The sequence below is a fragment of the Nerophis ophidion genome, linkage group LG10, assembly GCF_033978795.1.
Source record: "Nerophis ophidion isolate RoL-2023_Sa linkage group LG10, RoL_Noph_v1.0, whole genome shotgun sequence".
In the NCBI taxonomy this organism is placed as follows: Eukaryota; Metazoa; Chordata; class Actinopteri; order Syngnathiformes; family Syngnathidae; genus Nerophis; species Nerophis ophidion.
The window spans coordinates 4,298,260-4,319,876 of NC_084620.1; the positions used below are offsets into that span (position 1 = coordinate 4,298,260).

General features: G+C 41.1%; 1 protein-coding gene across 2 annotated transcripts; it reads right to left on the bottom strand.

The window, feature by feature from the left end:
* Window positions 1–10: 10 nt before the first annotated feature.
* On the bottom strand, window positions 11–17,634 carry tbk1 (TANK-binding kinase 1). Of its 2 annotated transcripts, none has more exons than XM_061912101.1 (21): window positions 17,504–17,634; window positions 16,990–17,080; window positions 16,777–16,917; window positions 14,692–14,821; window positions 14,431–14,612; window positions 14,054–14,214; window positions 12,286–12,396; window positions 12,045–12,224; window positions 7,258–7,454; window positions 7,128–7,186; window positions 6,970–7,061; window positions 6,798–6,899; window positions 6,581–6,659; window positions 6,379–6,500; window positions 6,236–6,312; window positions 6,138–6,177; window positions 5,953–6,054; window positions 5,783–5,879; window positions 5,616–5,716; window positions 264–335; window positions 11–173 (listed from the first exon to the last, which is right to left on the bottom strand). In XM_061912101.1, the coding sequence occupies exons 2-21, from the start codon at window positions 17,074–17,076 to the stop codon at window positions 134–136; spliced, it is 2,172 nt and encodes a 723-aa protein (XP_061768085.1). In that variant the 5' UTR covers window positions 17,077–17,080; window positions 17,504–17,634; the 3' UTR covers window positions 11–133. The 2 variants fall into 2 exon arrangements, with proteins under 2 accessions (XP_061768085.1, XP_061768086.1); XM_061912102.1 differs by lacking the exon at window positions 17,504–17,634 and adding an exon at window positions 17,156–17,477.
* Window positions 17,635–21,617: the final 3,983 nt, after the last annotated feature.

Sequence of the window (21,617 nt, forward strand, 5' to 3'; positions counted from 1 at the left end):
CACACACGACTGGATGGTGACTGTTTATTAAATTGGTGTCAAATGACGCCATGCTTTCATGTCCACTGTGTGATTAAGTAAAAGCAGATTATTTACATCTAATTGTTATTTACAAAAGTCCTGCTGGCATCTTTTAACCTCGCAGTCCTCCGTCCAACGTCAGCGTCCAGAATCTAAGGGAAGACAACGTTGGTTGATATCATCGTGAGGATGTCATGTGACCCATGTGAGACCCTGGCTGCTGCGAAAAAATGTCATGTGACCTTTCCAGGAAGTGATTGCTCTCAGCAAGTTCTTTGACCACGCCTTCCATCTCCTCCTTCAGCTTCTTCATCCTGACACACACACACACACACACACAAAGACTGTGACCTAAAAATGGCATATTTAAGGCAAATTTACTTCAATAAGTATACTGTACTCTGTGTACTTAGTTGCTGAGTGTTGGAATGTTGACAGTCTACCATGAATTGATGAAGGTGGACCCCGACTTAAACAAGTTGAAAAACTTATTGGGGTGTTAGCATTTAGTGGTCAATTGTAGGGAATATGTACTGTACTGTGCAATCTACTAATAATATGTACTGTACTGTGCAATCTACTAACCCTGTTTCCATATGAGTTGGGAAATTGTGTTAGATGTAAATATAAACAGAATACAATGATTTGCAAATCCTTTTCAAGCCATATTCAGTTGAATATGCTACAAAGACAACATATTTGAGGCTCAAACTGATAAACTTTTTTTTTTTTTTTGCAAATAATCATTAACTTTAGAGTTTGATGCCAGCAACACGTGACAAAAAAGTTGGGAACGGTGGCAATAAATACTGATGTTGTTGAGGAATGCTCATCAAACACTTATTTGCACACAGGCTAATTGGGAACAGGTGGGTGCCATGATTGGGTATAAAAACAGCTTCCCAAAAAATGCTCAGTCTTTCACAAGAAAGGATGGGGTGAGGTACACCCCTTTGTCCACAACTGCGTGAGCAAATAGTCAAACAGTTTAAGAACAACCTTTCTCAAAGTGACATTGCAAGAAATTTAGTGATTTCAACATCTACGCTCCATAATATCATCAAAAGGTTCAGAGAATCTGGAGAAATCACTCCACGTAAGCGGCATGGCCGGAAACCAACATTGAATGACCGTGACCTTCGATCCCTCAGACGGCACTGTATCAAAAAACGACATCGATCTGGGCTCAGGAACACTTCAGAAAACCACTGTCACTAAATACAGTTTGTCGCTACATCTGTAAGTGCAAGTTAAAGCTCTACTATGCAAAGCGAAAGCCATTTATCAACAACATCCAGAAACCGCCGGCGGCTTCTCTGGGCCCGAGATCATCTAAGATGGACTGATGCAAAGTGGAAAAGTGTTCTGTGGTCTGACGAGTCCACATTTCAAATGTTTTTCGTGTCATCCGCACCAAAGGGTAAGCAAACCATCCAGACTGTTATCGACGCTAAGCCAGCATCTGTGATGGTATGGGGGTGCATTAGTGCCCAAGGCATGGGTAACTTACACATCTGTGAAGGCACCATTAATGCTGAAAGGTACATGCAGCTTTTGGAACAACATATGCTGCCATCTAAGCGCCGTGTTTTTCATGGACGCCCCTGCTTATTTCAGCAAGACAATGCCAAGCCACATTCAGGAAGTGTTACAACAGAGTGGCTTTGTTAAAAAAAAAAAAAAAAAAAGGAGTGTGGGTACTTTCCTGGCCCGCCTGCAGTCCAGACCTGTCTCCCATCAAAAATGTGTGGTGCATTATGAATCCTAAAATAGGACAGTGGAGACCCCAGACTGTTGAAGGACTGAAGCTCTACATAAAACAAGAATGGGAAAGAATTCCACTTTCAAATCTTCAACAATTAGTTTCCTCAGTTCCCAAACATTTATTAAATGTTGTTAAAAGAAAAGGTGATGTAACACAGTGGTGAACATGCCCTTTCCCAACTACTTTGGCACATGTTGCAGCCATGAAATTCCAAGTTAATTATTATTTGCAAAAAATAAAAAGTTTATGAGTTTGAACATCAAATATCTTGTCTTTGTAGCATATTCAACTGAATATGGGTTGAGAAGGATTTGTAAATCATTGTATTCCGTTTATATTTACATCTAACACCATTTCCCAACTCATATGGAAACAGGGTTTGTACATATATACATATACACATATATGCATATGTGTAAATATACACATATATGCATACATACATATATACACACATATGTGTATATATATATACTTATATAAATGTGTATATTTACACATATGCATATATTACATATATTTACATATACACACACACACACACATATACACATATATATATATATATATATATATATATATATATATATATATATATACTTTTTTTTCTACAACAGAAACGCATCAGCAGATACAATATACAGTGCATCCGGATAGTATTCACAGCGATTTACTTTTCCCCCATTTTTTTATGTCACAACCTTGTCCCAAAATCGAATACTTAATTTTCGTCCTCAAAAATCTACACACAATACCTCATAATGAAATTTGGAAAATGTTTTTTTGTTTGAAATTTGGGAATTCATTTAAACTTCACAACTAAAAAAATCATAAGTACGTACGTTTTCACAACCTTTGCTCAATACTTTGTTGATGCACAGTGTGGCAGCAATCAAAGCCTCAGGTCTTTTTGAACATGATGCCACAAGTTTGGCACACCAATCTTTGGCCAGTTTCGCCCATTCCTCTTTGCAGCACCTCTAAAGCTCCATCAGGTTGGATGGGAAGCATTGGTTTTCATCCTTGATGTCTCATTACATTGCTATATTCATCTTAGTCTAGTCAAGGAAGTGATCAAGAACCCAATGGTCACTCTGTCAGAGCTGCAGCATTCCTCTGTGGAGAGAGGAGAACCTACCAGAAGGACAACCATGTCTGCAGCAATCCACCAATCAGGCCTGTATGGTATATTGGCCAGACCGAAGCCATGTCTTAGTAAAAAGTTTGCCAAAATGCACCTGAAAAACTCATACCACGAAAAACCAAATTCTCTGGTCGATGAGACAACATTTAAACTTTTTGGCATGAATACCAGGCGTCCTGTTTTGAGGAACCCGGGCACCGCCCATCACCCGGCCAATACCATCATGCTGTGGGGATGTTTTTCAGCGGCAGTAACTGGGAGACTAGTCAGAATAGAGGGAAAGATGAATGCAGCAATGTACAGATACATCCTGGATGAAAACCAACACTTCACATCTAACCTGATGGAGCTCGAGAGGTGCTGCAAAGAGGAATGGACGAAACTGCCCAAGGTAGGTGTGCAAAGCATATTCAAAAAGACTTGAGGCTGTAATTGCTGCCAAATGTGAATCAACAAAGTGTTGAACAAAAACTGTGAATACTTATGTACATGTGATTTGTTATGTTTTCATTTGTAATCATTTGCAAAAAAGATGTCCCATGTTTTGAATTGGACTGCTTTTGTATGTGTGCACATGTAATAAAGGTGTTTGTAATATCCCCTGATGTTGTTTGGTGCTAAATAAAGCCCCACAATAGATCCACATAAAATATGTCACCACCGGTCCGACATAAAATACCTGATGTTTGTTTGATGCTTTGCCAACATGTGGAACCTTTGTCTCAACGAGCCCCCGATTGAATTAATTGTTGTGACGCCTGTCTCTTTAAGTGTTGGACACGCCTTTTTACTTTTTGAGAGGTAGGCGTCCGTGTGACTGTTGGCTGTCCAAAGTTGGGACCCGGGGTGGACCGCTCGTCTGTGCATCGGTTGGGGGCGTCTCTGCGCTGCTGACCTGTCTCTGGACTGGACTCTCACTGTTATGTTAGATCCACTATGGACTGGACTCTCAAAACATTATGCTAGATCCACTCAACGTCCATTGCACCGGTCGCCTGGGGAAAGGGGGCCCCATATCTGCGGTCCCCTCCAAGGTTTCTTATTGTCCCATTGGGTTGAGTTTTTCCTTGCCCTGATGTGTAAATCTGAGCCCAGGATGTCGTTGTGGCTTGTGCAGCCCTTTGAGACACTCGTGATTTAGGGTTATATCAGTAAACATTGATTGATTGATTGAAAGCAGAGATAATTACCACCCGTAACATAAGAAGTGTAGTGCACTTATGCACCTTAATGACTAAGTGTACAAGTCCACTGCAGTTAGGTAAAAGCTAAGTATGTAAGTGTAGTACACTTAAGCACCTAAGAAAGTGTAATCATGCAAGTGTAATGCACTTACTTTAAAAGCCTATGTATGCAAATGTAAGTTAAGTAAGCAAGTGTAGTACACTTAAGCACCTAAGAAAAAGTGTAAGTATGCAAGTGTTATGCATTTACTTTAAAAGCCTATGTATGCAAATGTAAGGTAAGTACGCTAGTGTAGTACACTAAAGCACCTAAGAAAAAGTGTAAGTATGCAAGTGTTATGCATTTACTTTAAAAGCCTATGTATGCAAATGTAAGGTAAGTACGCTAGTGTAGTACACTAAAGCACCTAAGAAAAAGTGTAAGTATGCAAGTGTTATGCATTTACTTTAAAAGCCTATGTATGCAAATGTAAGGTAAGTACGCTAGTGTAGTACAATTACAGTGGGGCAAAAAAGTATTTAGTCAGCCAGTGATTGTGCAAGTTCTCCCACTTCAAATGATGACAGAGGTGTGTAATTTTCATCATAGGTACACTTCAACTGTGAGAGACAGAATTGTAAAAAAAATCCAGGAATTCACATTGTAGGAATTTTAAAGAATTTATTTGTAAATGATGGTGGAAAATAAGTATTTGGTCAACCATTCAAAGCTCTCACTGATGGAAGGAGGTTTTGGCTCCAAATCTCAGGATACATGGCCCCATTCATTCTTTCCTTAACACGGATCAATCGTCCTGTCCCCTTAGCAGAAAAACAGCCCCGAAGCATGATGTTTATACCAAAATGGATACATGGATGATACAGCAGAGGATTGGGAGAATGTCATGTGGTCAGATGAAACCAAAATAGAACTTTTTGGTATAAACTCAACTCGTCGTGTTTGGAGGAAGAAGAATACTGAGTTGCATCCCAAGAACACCACACCTACTGTGAAGCATGGGGGTGGAAACATCATGCTTTGGGGCTGTTTTTCTGCTAAGGGGACAGGACGATTGATCCGTGTTAAGGAAAGAATGAATGGGGCCATGTATCCTGAGATTTTGAGTACAAACCTCCTTCCATCAGTGACAGCTTTGAATGGTTGACCAAATACTTATTTTCCACCATCATTTACAAATAAATTCTTTAAAATTCCTACAATGTTATTTACTGGATTTTTTTCTTCACATTCTGCCTCTCCCAGTTGAAGTGTACCTATGATGAAAATGACAGACCTCTGTCATCATTTGAAGTGGGAGAACTTGCACAATCGCTGGCTGACTAAATACTTTGTTGCCCCACTGTAAGCACCAGACAAAGTGCAAGTATGCAAGTGTAATGCACTAACTTAAAAGCCTATGTATGCAAGTGTAGTGCACCTCTGCACTTGAAAATGTAAGGGTGCAAATACACCATTGAGGCACGGTCAAAGACGATGAGTATGTCGTAGAAAAGTTCTCACCCGAGCGTCATCTCGACCAGCGTGTTCTGGCTCAGGTACGCCTGAGGCTTCATGCCACTCGCCAGCAGAGGAAGAACCTTGGCAGGAAGTTGTTCCTGCAGCTGGTTTAGAGGGTAAGCGTCAGAACACGGCCAAGCCAGCGTTGACGCAGGGTCACGTCAGCGTACCTTAGCGGCTCGCTCCATCAGCACGCTCATTTCCTTCTCCGTGCTGATCAGCTGAGTCGTCAGGCCGAGCAGCTGCTTCCTCACGTGGTGTACCTTCCTGTGCAAGTTCACGCAGGCACGTTAATGTGGTCGCTCGGCAACCGGGAGCATATTGAGGCGACGCCGCTCACCTCATCCACTCCTCGCTCTTTGAGATGAAGAGGCGGTACTTCATGGCGCACTCTTCGGTGAACAACGAGCGCGCTTTGCCGGCGTGGAGGACCAACTTTTGTCTGTCGTGCACACACAAACACACACACTCAGAGATGATGAGCGGAGGCTGTGTCGGTGTGTGTTTTGTCACATCCGGACTTACTTGTCAAATTTGTGAATCTGCTCCTCATTGTAAGGAAGACCTAAACGAACATGCACGTGTTAAACAAAGATTGTGTTGTGTTGTTGGTGCTGACTCACGTCTCTCAGCTTTGTCCTTCTTAAACTGTTGGTAGATGGCTGTAATGGCGTCCAGCAGAACTTTAATCTTCTCCACGCTGCACACATGACACGCTGGTCACACACTGATCTCACACACAAAACACACAGTTTGTGTGTCATACTTCCTGTCTTCAGGGTGTGTGCCCACTTGCTGCGTCCAGCTGTCAGTCAGTGGACCTCCTGACAAGAACTTTGTCTTCACTTCCTGCGTGCCTCGATCAATCGGTTCCATCGAGCTGGAGATCTACGTACGCACACACATATACAGTCACATCGCCATAGCAACCGTCACACAACCACAAGGCTTCCGAGGTGAGCGCTCACTCTGACAACTTTCTTATGCATGTCGGCGATCTCGTCGTACTCGGATGTCAGCACGTTGGCTTGCACGAGTACCTCCAACCTGCACACACACACACACACACACACACACACACACACACACACACACACGCACACGCGCACGCGCACGCGCACACGCACACGCCACGAGCTCGTGAGACGTTCTTGGAGCGTGCGCGACGTGTTCATGAACACTCACAGCTGTTCCGTCTTCTCCAAGTTCTGAGTGCAGAGGTTAGACAGCCGGAAGACCTCCGACTTCTTGTGGAGGATCTCGTTGTAGTCCTCCTTCATCAGTTCACTGTCATCGTCATCGTCATCATTATCATCAACATCCTCATCCATCTCATCAGCTTCATCAAAGAACTCACATGAGACCACGCACTCCTTTGCGGACCAGTTCTTGGTAGACCAGCAGAGACTCGGACGTCTTCCACAAGTGTCCCACGTCACCTGCGAATGTCTGGATAACAAGATGCCGTCAGTGGGCGTGGCTATGCACAAGGGTGCGAGGGTTTGGGGGCGGTACCTTGGCATAGCTGGCATCCAGGTCCAGATCGTAGCGAGGCTGGACTTTGGGAGGACTCGCTGTGGAGACACAAAAACACTCATTGAGGCGAAGCTGAGAGAATTTGGTATAAGTGAGCGGGGTCACGTACGGTCCTCAAAAATGAGTCCCACGGTGGCGACAGACTCTCGGCTGACGAGCATGATGGGATTGTCCCTGGTGGTCTTGGGGAAGGTCTTGGCTTGGCGGTTCGGGTCCAGGACGAGGCGGCGGCCCTCGTAGAGGAGCTCCTGGTTGTGTAAAGGAATACTGGTCCTGCGGGACAGCAGCTCCTGGAACAGCGCCGCCCTGTGGAAACATGTGGTCAGGTGGCAGCGTGACGCAGAGGTGGAGCGACACCAGACGCTTACGTGTTGTACTCGTGGCTTTGAATAAGTTGAAGTAATAACCCAAGTGCAATGCACTTAAAGGCCTAAGTACACGATTGTAATGCAAAGTGTAAATACGCAAGTGTAACACATTTAGTTCCCCTACGACAAAGTGTTAGTAAGCAAGTGTAACACGTTCATGCACTGTTTGGAACTTTCTAACAGTTACATTTTTTAAAGCAAATAATAAAACAACAACACCGGCTAGCTTATGTTACCATTAGTGGTTTGACGGAACAAATTTGTTTGACAATTGTCTATATTTTTCACGATTACAAACTTTATATAACAACATTTTTTACCAGCCCGAAAAAATTGATTGGTGTTCACAGCACACTCACTCATCAACACATACACTCAGGGAGGGCAGGCGCACATACAAAAGCAGTCCAAGAGAAGCAACTAACAATTTACAGTCATGTTATTTGGATAAAAAATGTATTCCATGACAACTAACGCTAGCTATCCAAATTGTTATTATTAGCTAACAACACCTAAAGTTAATAAACATGCATGTGTGACGTACGTGTGTAGTTACGTCAATATGTGCGGGAAGCTGTAAGAAGACGGGATATATAGTGTGAAATACACCCTCTAAGCCAGGGGTCACAAACCTTTTTGAAACCAAGAGCTACTTCTTGGGTACTGATGAATGCCAAGGGCTACCAGTTTGATACACACTTAAATAAATTACCAGAAATAGCCAATTTGCTCAATTTACATTTAATAAATAAATCTATATATATTTTAAAAAATGGGTATTTCTGTCTGTCATTCCGTCGTACATTTTTTTTCCTTTCACGGAAGGTTTTTTGTAGAGAATAAATGATGAAAAAAACACTTAATTGAACGGTTTAAAAGAGGAGAAAACAGGAAAAAATTTAAAATTTAATTTTGAAACATATTTTATCTTCAATTTCGACTCTTTAAAATTCCAAAATTCAACCAAAAAAAAAGAAGAGAAAAACTAGCTAATATGAATCTTTTTAAAAAAAAATTTTTAAATAATTTATGGAACATCATTAGTAATTTTTCCTGATTAAGATTAATTTTAAAATTTTGATGACATGTTTTAAATAGGTTAAAATCCAATCTGTACTTTCTTAGAATATATAACAAATTGGACCAAGCTATATTTCTAACAAAGAAAAATCATTATTTCTTCTAGATTTTCCAGAACAAAATTTTAAAAAGAAATTCAAAAGACTTTGAAATAAGATTTAAATTTGATTCTACAAATTTTCTAGATTTGCCAGAATACTTTTTTTGAATTTTAATCATGATAAATTTGAAGAGATAATTCACAAATATTCTTTGTCGAAAAAACAGAAGCTAAAATAAAGAATTAAATTAAAATGTATTTATTATTCTTTACAATAAAAAAAATAATTACTTGAACATTGATTTAAATTGTCAGGAACGATGAGGAAGGAATTTAAAAGCTAAAAAGGTATATGTGTTTAAAAATCCTATAATCATTTTTAAGGTCGTATTTTTTCTCTAAAATTGTCTTTCTGAAAGTTATAAGAAGCAAAGTAAAACAATAAATGAATTTATTTAACCCAGTCAAGACCAAGTCTTTAAAATATTTTCTTCGATTTTCAAATTCTATTTGTGTTTTGTCTCTCTTAGAATTAAAAATGTCGATCAAAGCGAGACCAGCTTGCTAGTAAATAAATACAATTTAAAAAATAGAGGCAGCTCACTGGTAAGTGCTGCTATTTGAGCTATTTTTAGAACAGGCCAGCGGGCGACTCATCTGGTCCTTACGGGCTACCTGGTGCCCGCGGGCACCGCGTTGGTCAACCCTGCTCTAGGCATCTGAGTGAATGTTGCAAACAGCCCCCTTTAATGACTAAGTACACAAGTGTAGTGCACTTGTGTACTTAAAAAACTGAGTACAAGTATGCATTTAGTTAGTATGCACAAGTAATGCATTTAGTTAAAATCCTAAATACGCAAGTATAGTGCACTTAAGACCAAATTTAAGTATTCAAGTATAGTGCACTTGCGTACCTAAAAGGCTAAGTGTAAGTATTTAAGTGTAATGCACTTAAACACCTTAATGACTAAGTGTAAGAACACAAGTGTATGCACTTAGTCAAAAGTCTGAGTACGCCTGTTTAGTGCACTAAAGACACAGTGTACTGTAAGTATGGAAGTGTAATACACTTATGCACTTAAAATAAGTGTAATTCTTGATTTCCTCAGAAGGTGTCACCGCGATGCGTGATCGCCATCAGTCGTCCGTCAATCCCAAACGCCATTCTGTTGCGGCTCTGCCGTGCAGCAAAACAGCCCGGACTTTTTACCAATTCTCGCGAATCTGCGCATAATCATGTGATAAAGTAAACACTGAAGTAAACACCGGCGGAATGTCTTGAGCTTTGCCGTCCATCAATACCTACAGGCTGGCGCGTCTTTGATGGCAGTGACATGACTTGACGAGTGAAAAAGGCAACAGATCTGCCTTGGAGAGCGACTAGTTTCTAACAACGTAACATCCTCCCTGGCGAACGCTGTAAACACACAACTCCCACAAACCACGCCCCTGCTTCCAGCTTGCATTTGACACAGCACCCCATATGTGCACATAGCTGCCTAGAATATGCCTGTACAAGATTATTTATTTTGAACCTCCAGAATCAGCATTTGGGTCATCAAAGTGAAATTGCATCCCAAAACCTTCATGGACGTTTCAAAGTGTAAAATAAAACCACCCGGAAGACGGACTATTTCTTTTTGAAAAGTAAACCGGATCATTTCTTTGTTGTTTGTGAATGACTTCCTGACCAACGCAGGCAAATTTGAACTAAATTGATCCCCCCTGTTGCGGCGACCGGCAAAAACAGAAGCTCTGCGTATATTTAGTGCATGGATCAGGAACAGAAATGCCATGGCAGTGATGTCGCGCATGCTGTGGAAACAGACACATTGACTTGAACAAAAACAAAAATAGTCCATTAGTGTGGCGGTTACACAATGCAGCAGTGACCTGTCTTGTGGAAATCAGGGGGAGGAACGCGAGTGTATTACACTTATGCACTTAAAAGACAAAAAGTAAATAAGCAAGTGTAATACACTCATGCACCTAAAGAGACAAAGTGTAAGTATACCCTTACACACTTAAAAGACAAAGTGTAAGTACTAAGTCCAATACACTTATGCGACTAAAAGACAAAGAGTAAGTGCGCAAGTGTAATACACTTACACACTTGAAAGAAAGTCTAAGTAGGCAAGTGTAATACACTGTATTGCAAGTGTAATACACTCATGCACTTAAAAGTCAAAGTGTAAGTACGGAAGTGTAATACACTTAAGCCCCTAAAACAAAGTGTAAGTATACCCTTACGCACTTAAAAGACAAAGTGTAAGTACGCACGTGTAATACACTTATGCAACTAAAAGACAAAGTGTAAGTACGCAAGTGTAATACACATATGCACTTACAAGAAAGTGTAAGTAGTCAAGTGTAATACACTGTATTGCAAGTGTAATACACTCATGCACCTAAAGAGACAAAGTGTAAGTATACCCTTACGCACTTAAAAGACAAAGTGTAAGTAGTAAGTCTAATACACTTATGCAACTAAAAGACAAAGTGTAAGTGCGCAAGTGTAATACACTTACACACTTGAAAGAAAGTCTAAGTAGGCAAGTGTAATACACTGTATTGCAAGTGTAATACACTTATGCACCTAAAAGTTAAAGTGTAAGTACGGAAGTGTAATACACTTATGCACCTAAAAGTTAAAGTGTAAGTACGCAAGTGTAATACACTTAAGCACCTAAGACAAAGTGAAAGTATACCCTTACGCACTTACAAGACAAAATGTAAGTACGCACGTGTAATACACTTATGCAACTAAAAGACAAAGTGTAAGTACGCAAGTGTAATACACTTACGCACTTACAAGAAAGTGTAAGTAGGCAAGTGTAATACACTGTTTTGCAAGTGTAATACACTTATGCACCTAAAAGACAAAGTGTAAGTACGCAAGTGTAATACACGTATGCACCTAAAAGACAAAGTGTAAGTATGCAAGTGTAATACACGTATGCACCTAAAAGACAAAGCGTAAGTACGCAAGTGTAATACACGTATGCACCTAAAAGACAAAGTGTAAGTACGCAAGTGTAATACACTTACGCACTTACAAGAAAGTGTAAGTAGGCAAGTGTAATACACTGTATTGCAAGTGTGATACACTTATGCACTTACAAGACAAAATGTAAGTAGGCAAGTGTAATACACTGTATTGCAAGTGTGATACACTTATGCACTTACAAGACAAAATGTAAGTAGGCAAGTGTAATACACTGTATTGCAAGTGTGATACACTTATGCACTTACAAGACAAAATGTAAGTACGCAAGTGTAATACACGTATGCACCTAAAAGACAAAGTGTAAGTACGCAAGTGTAATACACTTAGGCACATTAAAAAAAAGTGTAAGTCCGCGAGTGTAGTACACTGTATTGCAAGTGTGGTGCAATGGGGGCGCTCACGTGTTGTACTCGTGGATGTAGACGTGGTGCAGCGTGGCCTGTTGCAGGCTGAAGACAAAGACCACGGTGCGGTGCAGGATATCGTTGGTCTCGGCAAAGAACTGGTCAAAGCCCCAACACTTTTCTTGGTCCGCCTCCAGGATGTTGGCCAGGACAGGCGTCAGCAGGCTCTGAAGACCCCTGAAAACAAGAAGCTCATTATGAGGTCCTCAGGTACTTGTCCGTGACAAGGGATCCTCACTTGGACAAGCTGCAGGAGACGGGCATTTCGGTGCTCCACTCGATCTTCCCGTTCTCACACTTCTGGTGGCCCGAGATGGTACCGGACGGCTTTTCTGTGATGATCTTGTACCTACGAGAGTGTCCGCTTGTTAGAATAATTATGTATACATTATCATCATAACTTTATGCTTAAAGTCCTACTGAGACCCACTACTACCCACCACGCAGTCTGATAGTTTATATATCAATGATGAAATATTAACATTGCAACACATGACAATACAGACTTTTTAGTTTAATAAATTGCAATTTTAAATTTCCCGCGGTGTGTCGTGTTGAAAACGTCCCGGTATGACTCCTCGTATGATGACGCGTGCATTTGACGTCTCGGGTTGTAGCGGACATTATTTTAAACCCCGATCCAAGCTATAAGTAGTCTGCTTTAATCGCATAATTACACAGTATTCTGGACATCTGTGTTGCTGAATCTTTTGCAATTTGTTCAATTAATAATGGAGAAGTCACAGTAGAAAGATGGAGGTGGGAAGCTTTTAGCCTTTAGCCACACAAACACAGCCGGTGTTTCCTTGTTTAAAATTCCCATAGGTGAAACTTTACTGTGGAACAGAATGGTCAAGCGAACATGGATCCCGACCACACGTCAACCGGCAGTTTTTGGTGAGAAAATTGTGGTAATAAGTCGTCTCTTACCGGAGACATCAGCGGAGCTTCTGTCCTGCTGCAGCTGTGTGACTTCCCTCAGAGACACTGCGGTCAACACACCCGTGGCCACACCCCTCCGACTTTCAGGTACTATTTAATCTCACTAAAACACTAGCAACACAGTAGGCAGATAAGGGTTTTTCCAGAATTATCCTTGTAAATGTGTCTAATAACATCTGAATCGCTCCCACTGCAATCGTCTTTTTTTTTTTTCCCTAGTTCTTCACTCTAAATTTCCTCATCCACAAATCTTTCATCCTTGCTCAAATTAATGGGGAAATTATCGCTTTCTCGGTCCGAATAGCTCTTGCTGCAGGTGGCTATGATTGTAAAGAATGTGAGGATGTGAGGAGCCCTACAGCCCGTGACGTCACGCGCACATCGTCTGCTACTTCCCGTAAAGGCAAGGCTTTTTTATTAGCGACCAAATGTTGCGAACTTTATCGTGGATGTTCTCTACTAAATCCTTTCAGCCAAAATATGGCAATATCGCGAAATGATCAAGTATGACACATAGAATTGACCTGCTATCCCCGTTTAAATAAGAACATTTATTTTCAATAGGCCTTTAAGGGCCGTTGATATAAATGATTGTCAATTGTGCTGAAGTGGTATTTTTGTATTTATGCAAGCTGGCAATCCAAAAGATTGCCAGTTGTTATCAGTGTTGTGTCTAGACTCGGCCTGCTGAAGGCCTAGGTTGAACACCGCCGTGACGCAGACAGAGCAGAGACAAGGCAATATGACCTGCGTCACCTCATTTTTATTTATTCTATAATCATAAATTGTATCCAACTGGAGTTGTTGATATTACCCACTTCCCTCAGCAACAGTGATGTGAAAGGGACGTTCCTAATAAATAGAGGAGGCGCACGGGCTTGACTTTTAGAACGTAGTTTGGATCTGTAACTACAATACGGCCCAAAACACGTGTCTCCTCATGAGCTAAATTGAACTCTGTCTCTGCATGATTCCTTGCTTCTTATCTGATTATTAGATGTCATCAGTGTTTGAACCTGACACCGCTAAACAACAACGGAGGGCGTTCCCAACATCAGCCTTACATCACTTCCTGGTTCCTGCGCGGGCCCTCAAAGGGTCGGAAAGGCAAACTGCCGGTGGCGGCGTGGTAGAAGGTGACGCCGATGCTCCACAGGTCCACGGTGGCACCGTACTTCTTCTGGTGGTCCTTCCTCAGCACGGCACGCTCGTACATGTCGGGATGCTGCGGCAGACACATGCTGGCTTTACCATGGATTGATGAAGGTGGACCCCGACTTAAACAAGTTGAAAAACTTATTGGGGTGTTACCATTTAGTGGTCAATTGTACGGAATATGTACTGAACTGTGCAATCTACTAATAAAAGTATCAATCAATCAATCAAAATGGCTACAAGATCCAACATTACTACTCCATGTGTGACAAGATGGCGTCCTCACCAAGTACTCCTCTGTGCCGTACAGAGACACAAACTGCTCGTCGTCTTCTAGCTCCCGCGCCGCTCCGAAGTCAGTCAGTTTGTAGACGGAGCGTCCATCCTCGCCGATGACGCGCATGATGTTTCCCGGTTTGATGTCGCGGTGCACAATGCCATACTCCCTCAGGTGGTTCATTCCCGCCACTGCGGGCGACCAATCAGAGAGCGGCGTCATGGTACCAACGCCAGGAGCACAACATGGGACCCGATGGCCATTTCTTACCGACATCGTGCAAGACGATGAGGAACTCATCCTCAGGAAGTCCGTAGGCGTTGGACGACTCCTCCAGTACGGTGTAGAGACTCCCGCAGGGACAGTATTCCATCACCAGAACCTTGTGACGCGTGTTGGACTGCAACACAGCACATTAAAGTCCTACTGAGACCCACTACTAGCCACCACACAGTCTGATAGTTTATATATCAATGATGAAATATTAACATTGCAACACATGACAATACGGCCGCTTTAGTTTACTAAATTACAATTTTAAATTTCCCGCGGAGTTTCTTGTTAAAAATGTCGCGTTTGTGACGTTATTGGTTGGAGGGGACATATTAGCTCAGCACCACTTACGGCTAGGGTTTCACGGTGGAAGAGGGGTTAATGCGTCTGCCTCACAATACGGAGGTCAGGCAGTCTTGGGTTCAATCCCAGGCTCGGGATCTTTCTGTGTGGAGTTTGCATGTTCTCACCCTGAATGCGTGGGTTCCCTCCGGGTACTCCGGCTTCCTCCCACCTCCAAAGACATGCACCTGGGGATAGGCCCCTCCCACCTCCAAAGACATGCACCTGGGGATAGGTTGATTGGCAACACTAAATGGTCCCTAGTGTGTGTGAATGTTGTCTGTCTATCTGTGTTGGCCCTGCGATAAGATAGCGACTTGTCCAGGGTGTACACCGCCTTCCGCCCGATTGTAGCTGAGATAAGCGCCAGCGCCCCCCGCAACCACAAAAGGGAATAAGCTGTAGAAAATGGATGGATGGGGCACTTACGGCTAAAAGTAGTCTCTTTTCATCGCATAATTACACAGTAATTTGGACATCTGTGTTGCTGAATCTTTTGCAATTGGTTCAATTAATAATGGAAGTGAAGTGAAGGGAATTATATTTATATAGCGCTTTTCTCTAGTGACTCAAAGCGCTTTACATAGTGAAACCCAATATCTAAGTTACATTTAAACCAGTGTGGGTGGCACTGGGAGCAGGAATTGATTAACGTGGACCCCGACTTAAACAAGTTGAAAAACTTATTGGGGTGTTACCATTTAGTGGTCAATTGTACGGAATATGTACTGAACTGTGCAATCTACTAATAAAAGTATCAATCAATCAATCAATCAATCAATCAAAGGTGGGTAAAGTGTCTTGCCCAAGGACACAACGGCAGTGACTAGGATGGCGGAAGCGGGCATCGAACCTGCTACCCTCAAGTTGCTGGCACGGCTGCTCTACCAACCGAGCTATACCGCCCCACTACTAATGGAGACTACAGAGAACAATGCTGTTGGTGGAAAGCGGTGGATTGCAGCTGCCTTTAGCACCGAGACACAGCCGGTGTTTCTTTATTTGTTGTGAAGCTTTAACACAGAGCGGTCAAGCGAACATGTTTCTCTACGTCAACCAGCCTGTTTTTGGATGGGAAAACTGTGATATATATCTTACCGGAGACATCAGTGGATTATGCCTCCTCCTGCAGTAGCGGTCAAAAAAAGGCAGCTGTGAGCTTGGCTCCTGGGCTTCTCTCTGAGATACTTGCATGTTCACCGCAGCCATCCGACTTTGAGGTATGTCTTTACAATCTCACTAAAACACTATTAAAACAATAAGCAGATAAAGGATCTTCCAGAATTATCCTAGTAAATGTGTCTAATTACGTTTGAAACGCTCACACTGCCACCGCCCGGAGCCGTCGGTTTTTATTTTATTTTTCTAGTCCTTCACTATCAATATCCTCATCCATTAATCTTTCAACCTCGCTCAAATTAATGGGGAAATTGTCGCTTTCTCGGTCCAAATTGCTCTTACTGCTGTTGGCTCACATTATAAACAATGTGAGGATCCCTAACACCGGTGACGTCACGCGCACATACTTCCGGTAAAGCCAAGGCTTTTTTATTAGCGACCAAAAGTTGCAAACTTTATCGTGGATGTTCTCTACTAAATCCTTTCAGCAAAAATATGGCAATATCACGAAATGATGAAGTATGACACATAGAATGGAGCTGCTATCCCCGTTTAAATAAGAACATCCCATTTCAGTAACGTCACATAATGCCAACGGGATGTACAAAGAAACGGACACACCTCCTCCTCCACGGCGAACAGTTTGACGATGTTCTTGTGGTTGAGTTTCTTCAGAACCTCAAACTCTCTCATCTGCACGTCCAACGGCCGAAGGAAGCTCAGGTTGTTGAACACTTTGACTGCGTACAGGTCGCCGGTTTTCTGCAGAGACAAGAGCTCTTAGTCAAGGACGCAGGCGGGAGGCGTGACCTCTGACCTCTGCGCAGGTGTCACCTTGTGTCTGCCGCGGTACACGTTGGCCGTGGCGCCCTGACCCAGCAGGTCGGAGATGAGCCACAGGTAGTTGGTGGTGCTCTGCATGGTCCTGAAGACAACATCATTACGTTATTCAAAAAGCAGCACGCCCACAGGACCTCTTGCCTGGCTGTCAATCACCCGCCTGTCATGACGTCACTATGGGGAAAATCCCGCGACAGGCCTAGACAACAAACACCTGCTTTTCTCGTATTCAAAAGATGAAAATAAACTGGAACATTGTGGCATTAAAACCAGACGTAATACTCTTTTATCCCCAAAGTCTCGGGAGAGCCGAGAGGTGGCGGCGCCTCGACAACAAAAACACAACCGAGGCGAGAACCATTCCGACGGTTTATTTCTGCTCTTTCGACGTTTTCTGCCAAACTACATCATACACGTCAACAAAGAGACCGGCTGTCACATATTCGGTACATTCACAGAGAAAGAAAAAAGGGTTTTGTTCCTCACTTTCATTTTAGTGTATACTCACCGTTTTGCTGCCAACAGATTCCGCTTCCGCTGTTGCCGGGTCACGTGGGAAGCGAGGACCAATCACCTGATGCTCACACCAAATTACCGTAATGCAGTTTCGCGGCTGCAGAGCTTGAGAAGTTAGTTATTTTAGTATCTTTTGGACATGTAATACTAGGGGTCACCAACACGGGGCCCGCGGGCACCAGGTAGCCCGTAAGGACCAGATGAGTCGCCCGCTGGCCTGTTCTAAAAATAGCTCAAATAGCAGCACTTACCAGTGAGCTGCCTCTATTTTTTAAACTTTATTTATTTACTAGCCAGCTGGTCTCGCTTTGATCAACATTTTTAATTCTAAGAGAGACAAAACTCAAATAGAATTTGAAAAAGACTTGGTCTTGACTGGTTTAAATAAATTCATTTATTGTTTTACTTTGCTTCTTATAACTTTCAGAAAGACAATTTTAGAGAAAAAATACGACCTTAAAAATGATTTTAGGATTTTTAAACACATATACCTTTTTAGCTTTTAAATTCCTTCCTCGTCGTTCCTGACAATTTAAATCAATGTTCAAGTATTTTTTTGTATTTATTGTAAAGAATAATAAATACATTTTAATTTAATTCTTCATTTTATCTTCTGGTTTTTTTTGGATGAAGAATATTTGCGAATTATTTCTTCAAACTTATGATTAAAATAAAAAAAACAAAGTATTCTGGCAAATCTAGAAAATCTATAGAATCAAATTTAAATCTTATTTCAAAGTCTTTTGGATTTCTTTTAAAATTTTTGTTCTGGAAAATCTAGAAGAAATAATGATTTGTCTTTGTTAGAAATATAGCTTAGTCCAATTTGTTATTTATTATAACAAAGTGCAGATTGGATTTGAACCTATTTAAAACATGTCATCAAAATTATAAAATAAATTTTAATCAGGAAAAATTACTAATGATGTTCCATAAATTCTTATTTTATTTTTTTTTAAAGATTCGAATTAGCTAGTTTTTCTCTTCTTTTTTGGGGTTGAATTTTGAATTTTAAAGAGTCAAAATTGAAGATAAACTATGTTTCAAAATTAAATTTTCATTTTTCTCCTGTTTTCTCCTCTTTTAAAAAGTTCAATTAAGTGTTTTTTTCATCATTTATTCTCTACAAAAAACCTTCCATGAAAGGAAAAAAATGTACGACGGAATGACGGACAGAAATACCCATTTTTTTGCACATGTATATTTATTTATTAAATGTAAATTGAGCAAATTGGTTATTTTTGGCAATTTATTTAAGTGTGTATCAAACTGGTAGCCCTTGGCATTCATCAGTACCCAAGAAGTAGCTCTTGGTTTCAAAAAGGTTGCTGACCCCTGTGTAATTCACTCACCTGTTTTTCAAGTAGAATACAATAAGCTGACAATATGTTCACCAGACAGAGTTAAAATAGTGTTTTAGTTTGTAGCAGCAGCACAGGGGTTAGTGCGTGTAGAACTCAGGGCTGTCCAAAGTGCGGCCCGCAGCTAATTATTTACCGGCCCGCCACACATTCTGCAAAAATTGCAAAATTGATAGTATTGCAAAAATAAAAATAAAACATTTAAAAAAAAAAAGTGGAATGAGGTGAAATCTAATGAGAAAAAGTGGCAATGCAGGCAGTTTTTTTCCCTTTTGTCTTTATTTTCTTTTTTTTCCATTTCTCAAAAAAAAAAAAGAACAAATAAATCTATGTTATAAAGCAGTGGTTCTCAACCTTTTTTCAGTCATGTACCCCCTGTGAACATTTTTTTAATCCAAGTACCCCCTAATCAGAGCAAAGCATTTTTGGTTGGAAAAAAGAGATAAAGAAGTAAAATACAGCACTATGTCATCAGTTTCTGATTTATTAAATTGTATAACAGTGCAAAATATTGCTCATATGTAGTGGTCTTTCTTGAACTATTTGGAAAAAAAGATATAAAAATAACTAAAAACTTGTTGAAAACTAAACAAGGGATTCAATTTTAAAAATGTCTCCACATAGAAGTAATCATCAACTTAAAGAGCCCTCTTTGGGGATTGTAATAGAGATCCATACATCTTCACAAAGAAAGAAATCTTTAACATCAATATTTATGGAACATGTCCACAAAAAATCTAGCTGTCAACACTGAATATTGCATTGTTGTGTTTCTTTTCACAGTTTATGAACTTACATTCATATTTTGTTGAAGTATTATTCAATAAATATATTTATAAAAGATATTTGAATTGTTGCTATTTTTAGAATATTTTAAAAAATCTCACGTACCCCTTGGCATACCTTCAAGTACCCCCAGGTGTACGCGTACCCCCATTTGAGAACCACTGTTATAATTAATTATTACTGAAATATTATCACTTTAAAATGTTTTATGTGGAAAAAATATTGCATATGTTGTGTGGTTGCCTTATAAAAACATCAAAGTTTTGACAAAAGAGCATAAAACAAACAAAATAGTTCAAACTTGAAATCGACAGATATATCGGAAGTTGATCTTGAAATTTAAGTGTTGAAAGTAAAAAATAACAACAAATAAAAATGCATCACTTTATGAGTGGGGAACCTTTCGGATCTCAAGTATATTTAGTAGGATTTTATTTAACTTTTCACTGTGATTACTCAAAAATATTAAATAATTAAAATCAATGGTGTCCTGCATTATTGATCTTTGAGGGCTTTAATTGCTAAATAAAGGAACTCTCCTGAAGGAATCAATAAAGTACTTTCTATCTATCTAAATACTGCATATTTCAGTTTTACAATAAAAAAAAAAAGTTGTCTTTGACCGAAAAGGCATAAAACCTTATTTGTTTTACTTTATATCAACCTCAAGTTGATATAGAGATTTACTGTAAGCATTACATTAAAAAAAATAATAATAAATTGACTTATTTTTAACATTTTAGTGACTGAGACCCTCTCTGCTCCCCAGGAGCCCTAAGGATTAAAAAAAAAAATCATATATTTTGTTATGGTTTGAAAATGAAAAATATTAAAATGGCCCTCGCATGCCTAAATTTTTCCGTGTGCGGCCCTCTGTGGAAAAAGTTCGGACACCCCTGGTGTAGATAGATAGAAAGTACTTTTTTGATTCCTTCAGGATATGTCCCTCAGAACAATTAAAATTCCAGCAGCAGTGTACAGAATTGAGATCGAATTTAAAAAGCAAATGATAAATAATCAAGGTATAAATGGAAATAAAATGGAAAAAATAAAAATAAAAAGCAATAATAACAATAAAAAATCCATCCATCTTCTTCCGCTTATCCGAAGTCGGGTCACGGGGGCAGCAGCCTAAGCAGGGAAGCCCAGACTTCCCTCTCCCCAGCCACTTCGTCTAGCTCTTCCCGGGGGATCCCGAGGCGTTCCCAGGCCAGTCGGGAGACATAGTCTTCCCAACATGTCCTAGGTCTTCCCAGTGGCCTCCAACCGATCGGACGTGCCCGAAACACCTGCTTAAGGAGGCGTTCGGGTTGAATCCTGACGAGATGCCCGAACCACCTCATCTGGCTCCTCTCCATGTGAAGGAGCAGCGGCTTTACTTTGAGTTCCTCCCGGATGGCAGAGCTTCTCACCCTATCTCTAAGGGAGAGACCCACCACACGGCGGAGGAAACTCATGTCCGCCGCTTGTACCCGAGATTTTGTTCTTTCGGTCATGACTCAAAGCTCATGTGAGGTGAGGATGGGAACGTAGATTGACCGGTAAATTGAGAGCTTTGCCTTCTGGCTCAGCTCCTTCTTCACCACAACGGATCGATACAACGTCCGCATTACTGAAGACGCCGCACCGATCCGCCTGTCGATCTCACCATCCACTCTTCCCTCACTCGTGAACAAGACTCCTAGGTACTTGAACTCCTCCACTTGGGGCAGGGTCTCCTCCCCAACCCGGAGATGGCACTCCACCCTTTTCCGGGTAAGATCCATGGACTTGGACTTGGAGGTCCTGATTCTCATCCCGGTCACTTCACACTCGGCTGCGAACCGATCCAGTGAGAGCTGAAGATCCTGGCCTGATGAAGCCATCAGGACCACATCATCTGCAAAAAGCAGAGACCTAATCTTGCGGTCACCAAACCGGAACCCCTCAACGCCTTGACTGCGCCTAGAAATTCTGTCC

Excerpts from the sequence above, each read along its gene's own strand:
- tbk1 (XM_061912101.1), bottom strand. The coding sequence starts at position 17,076 with ATGCAGAGCACCACCAACTACCTGTGGCTCATCTCCGACCTGCTGGGT. Across the intron at positions 14,822-16,776 it reads TGTTCGCCGTGGAGGAGGAG|TCCAACACGCGTCACAAGGT; the intron begins GTGTGTCCGTTT and ends GCTGTGTTGCAG. Across the intron at positions 7,187-7,257 it reads GGGACTCATTTTTGAGGACC|CGAGTCCTCCCAAAGTCCAG; the intron begins GTACGTGACCCC and ends GTGTCTCCACAG.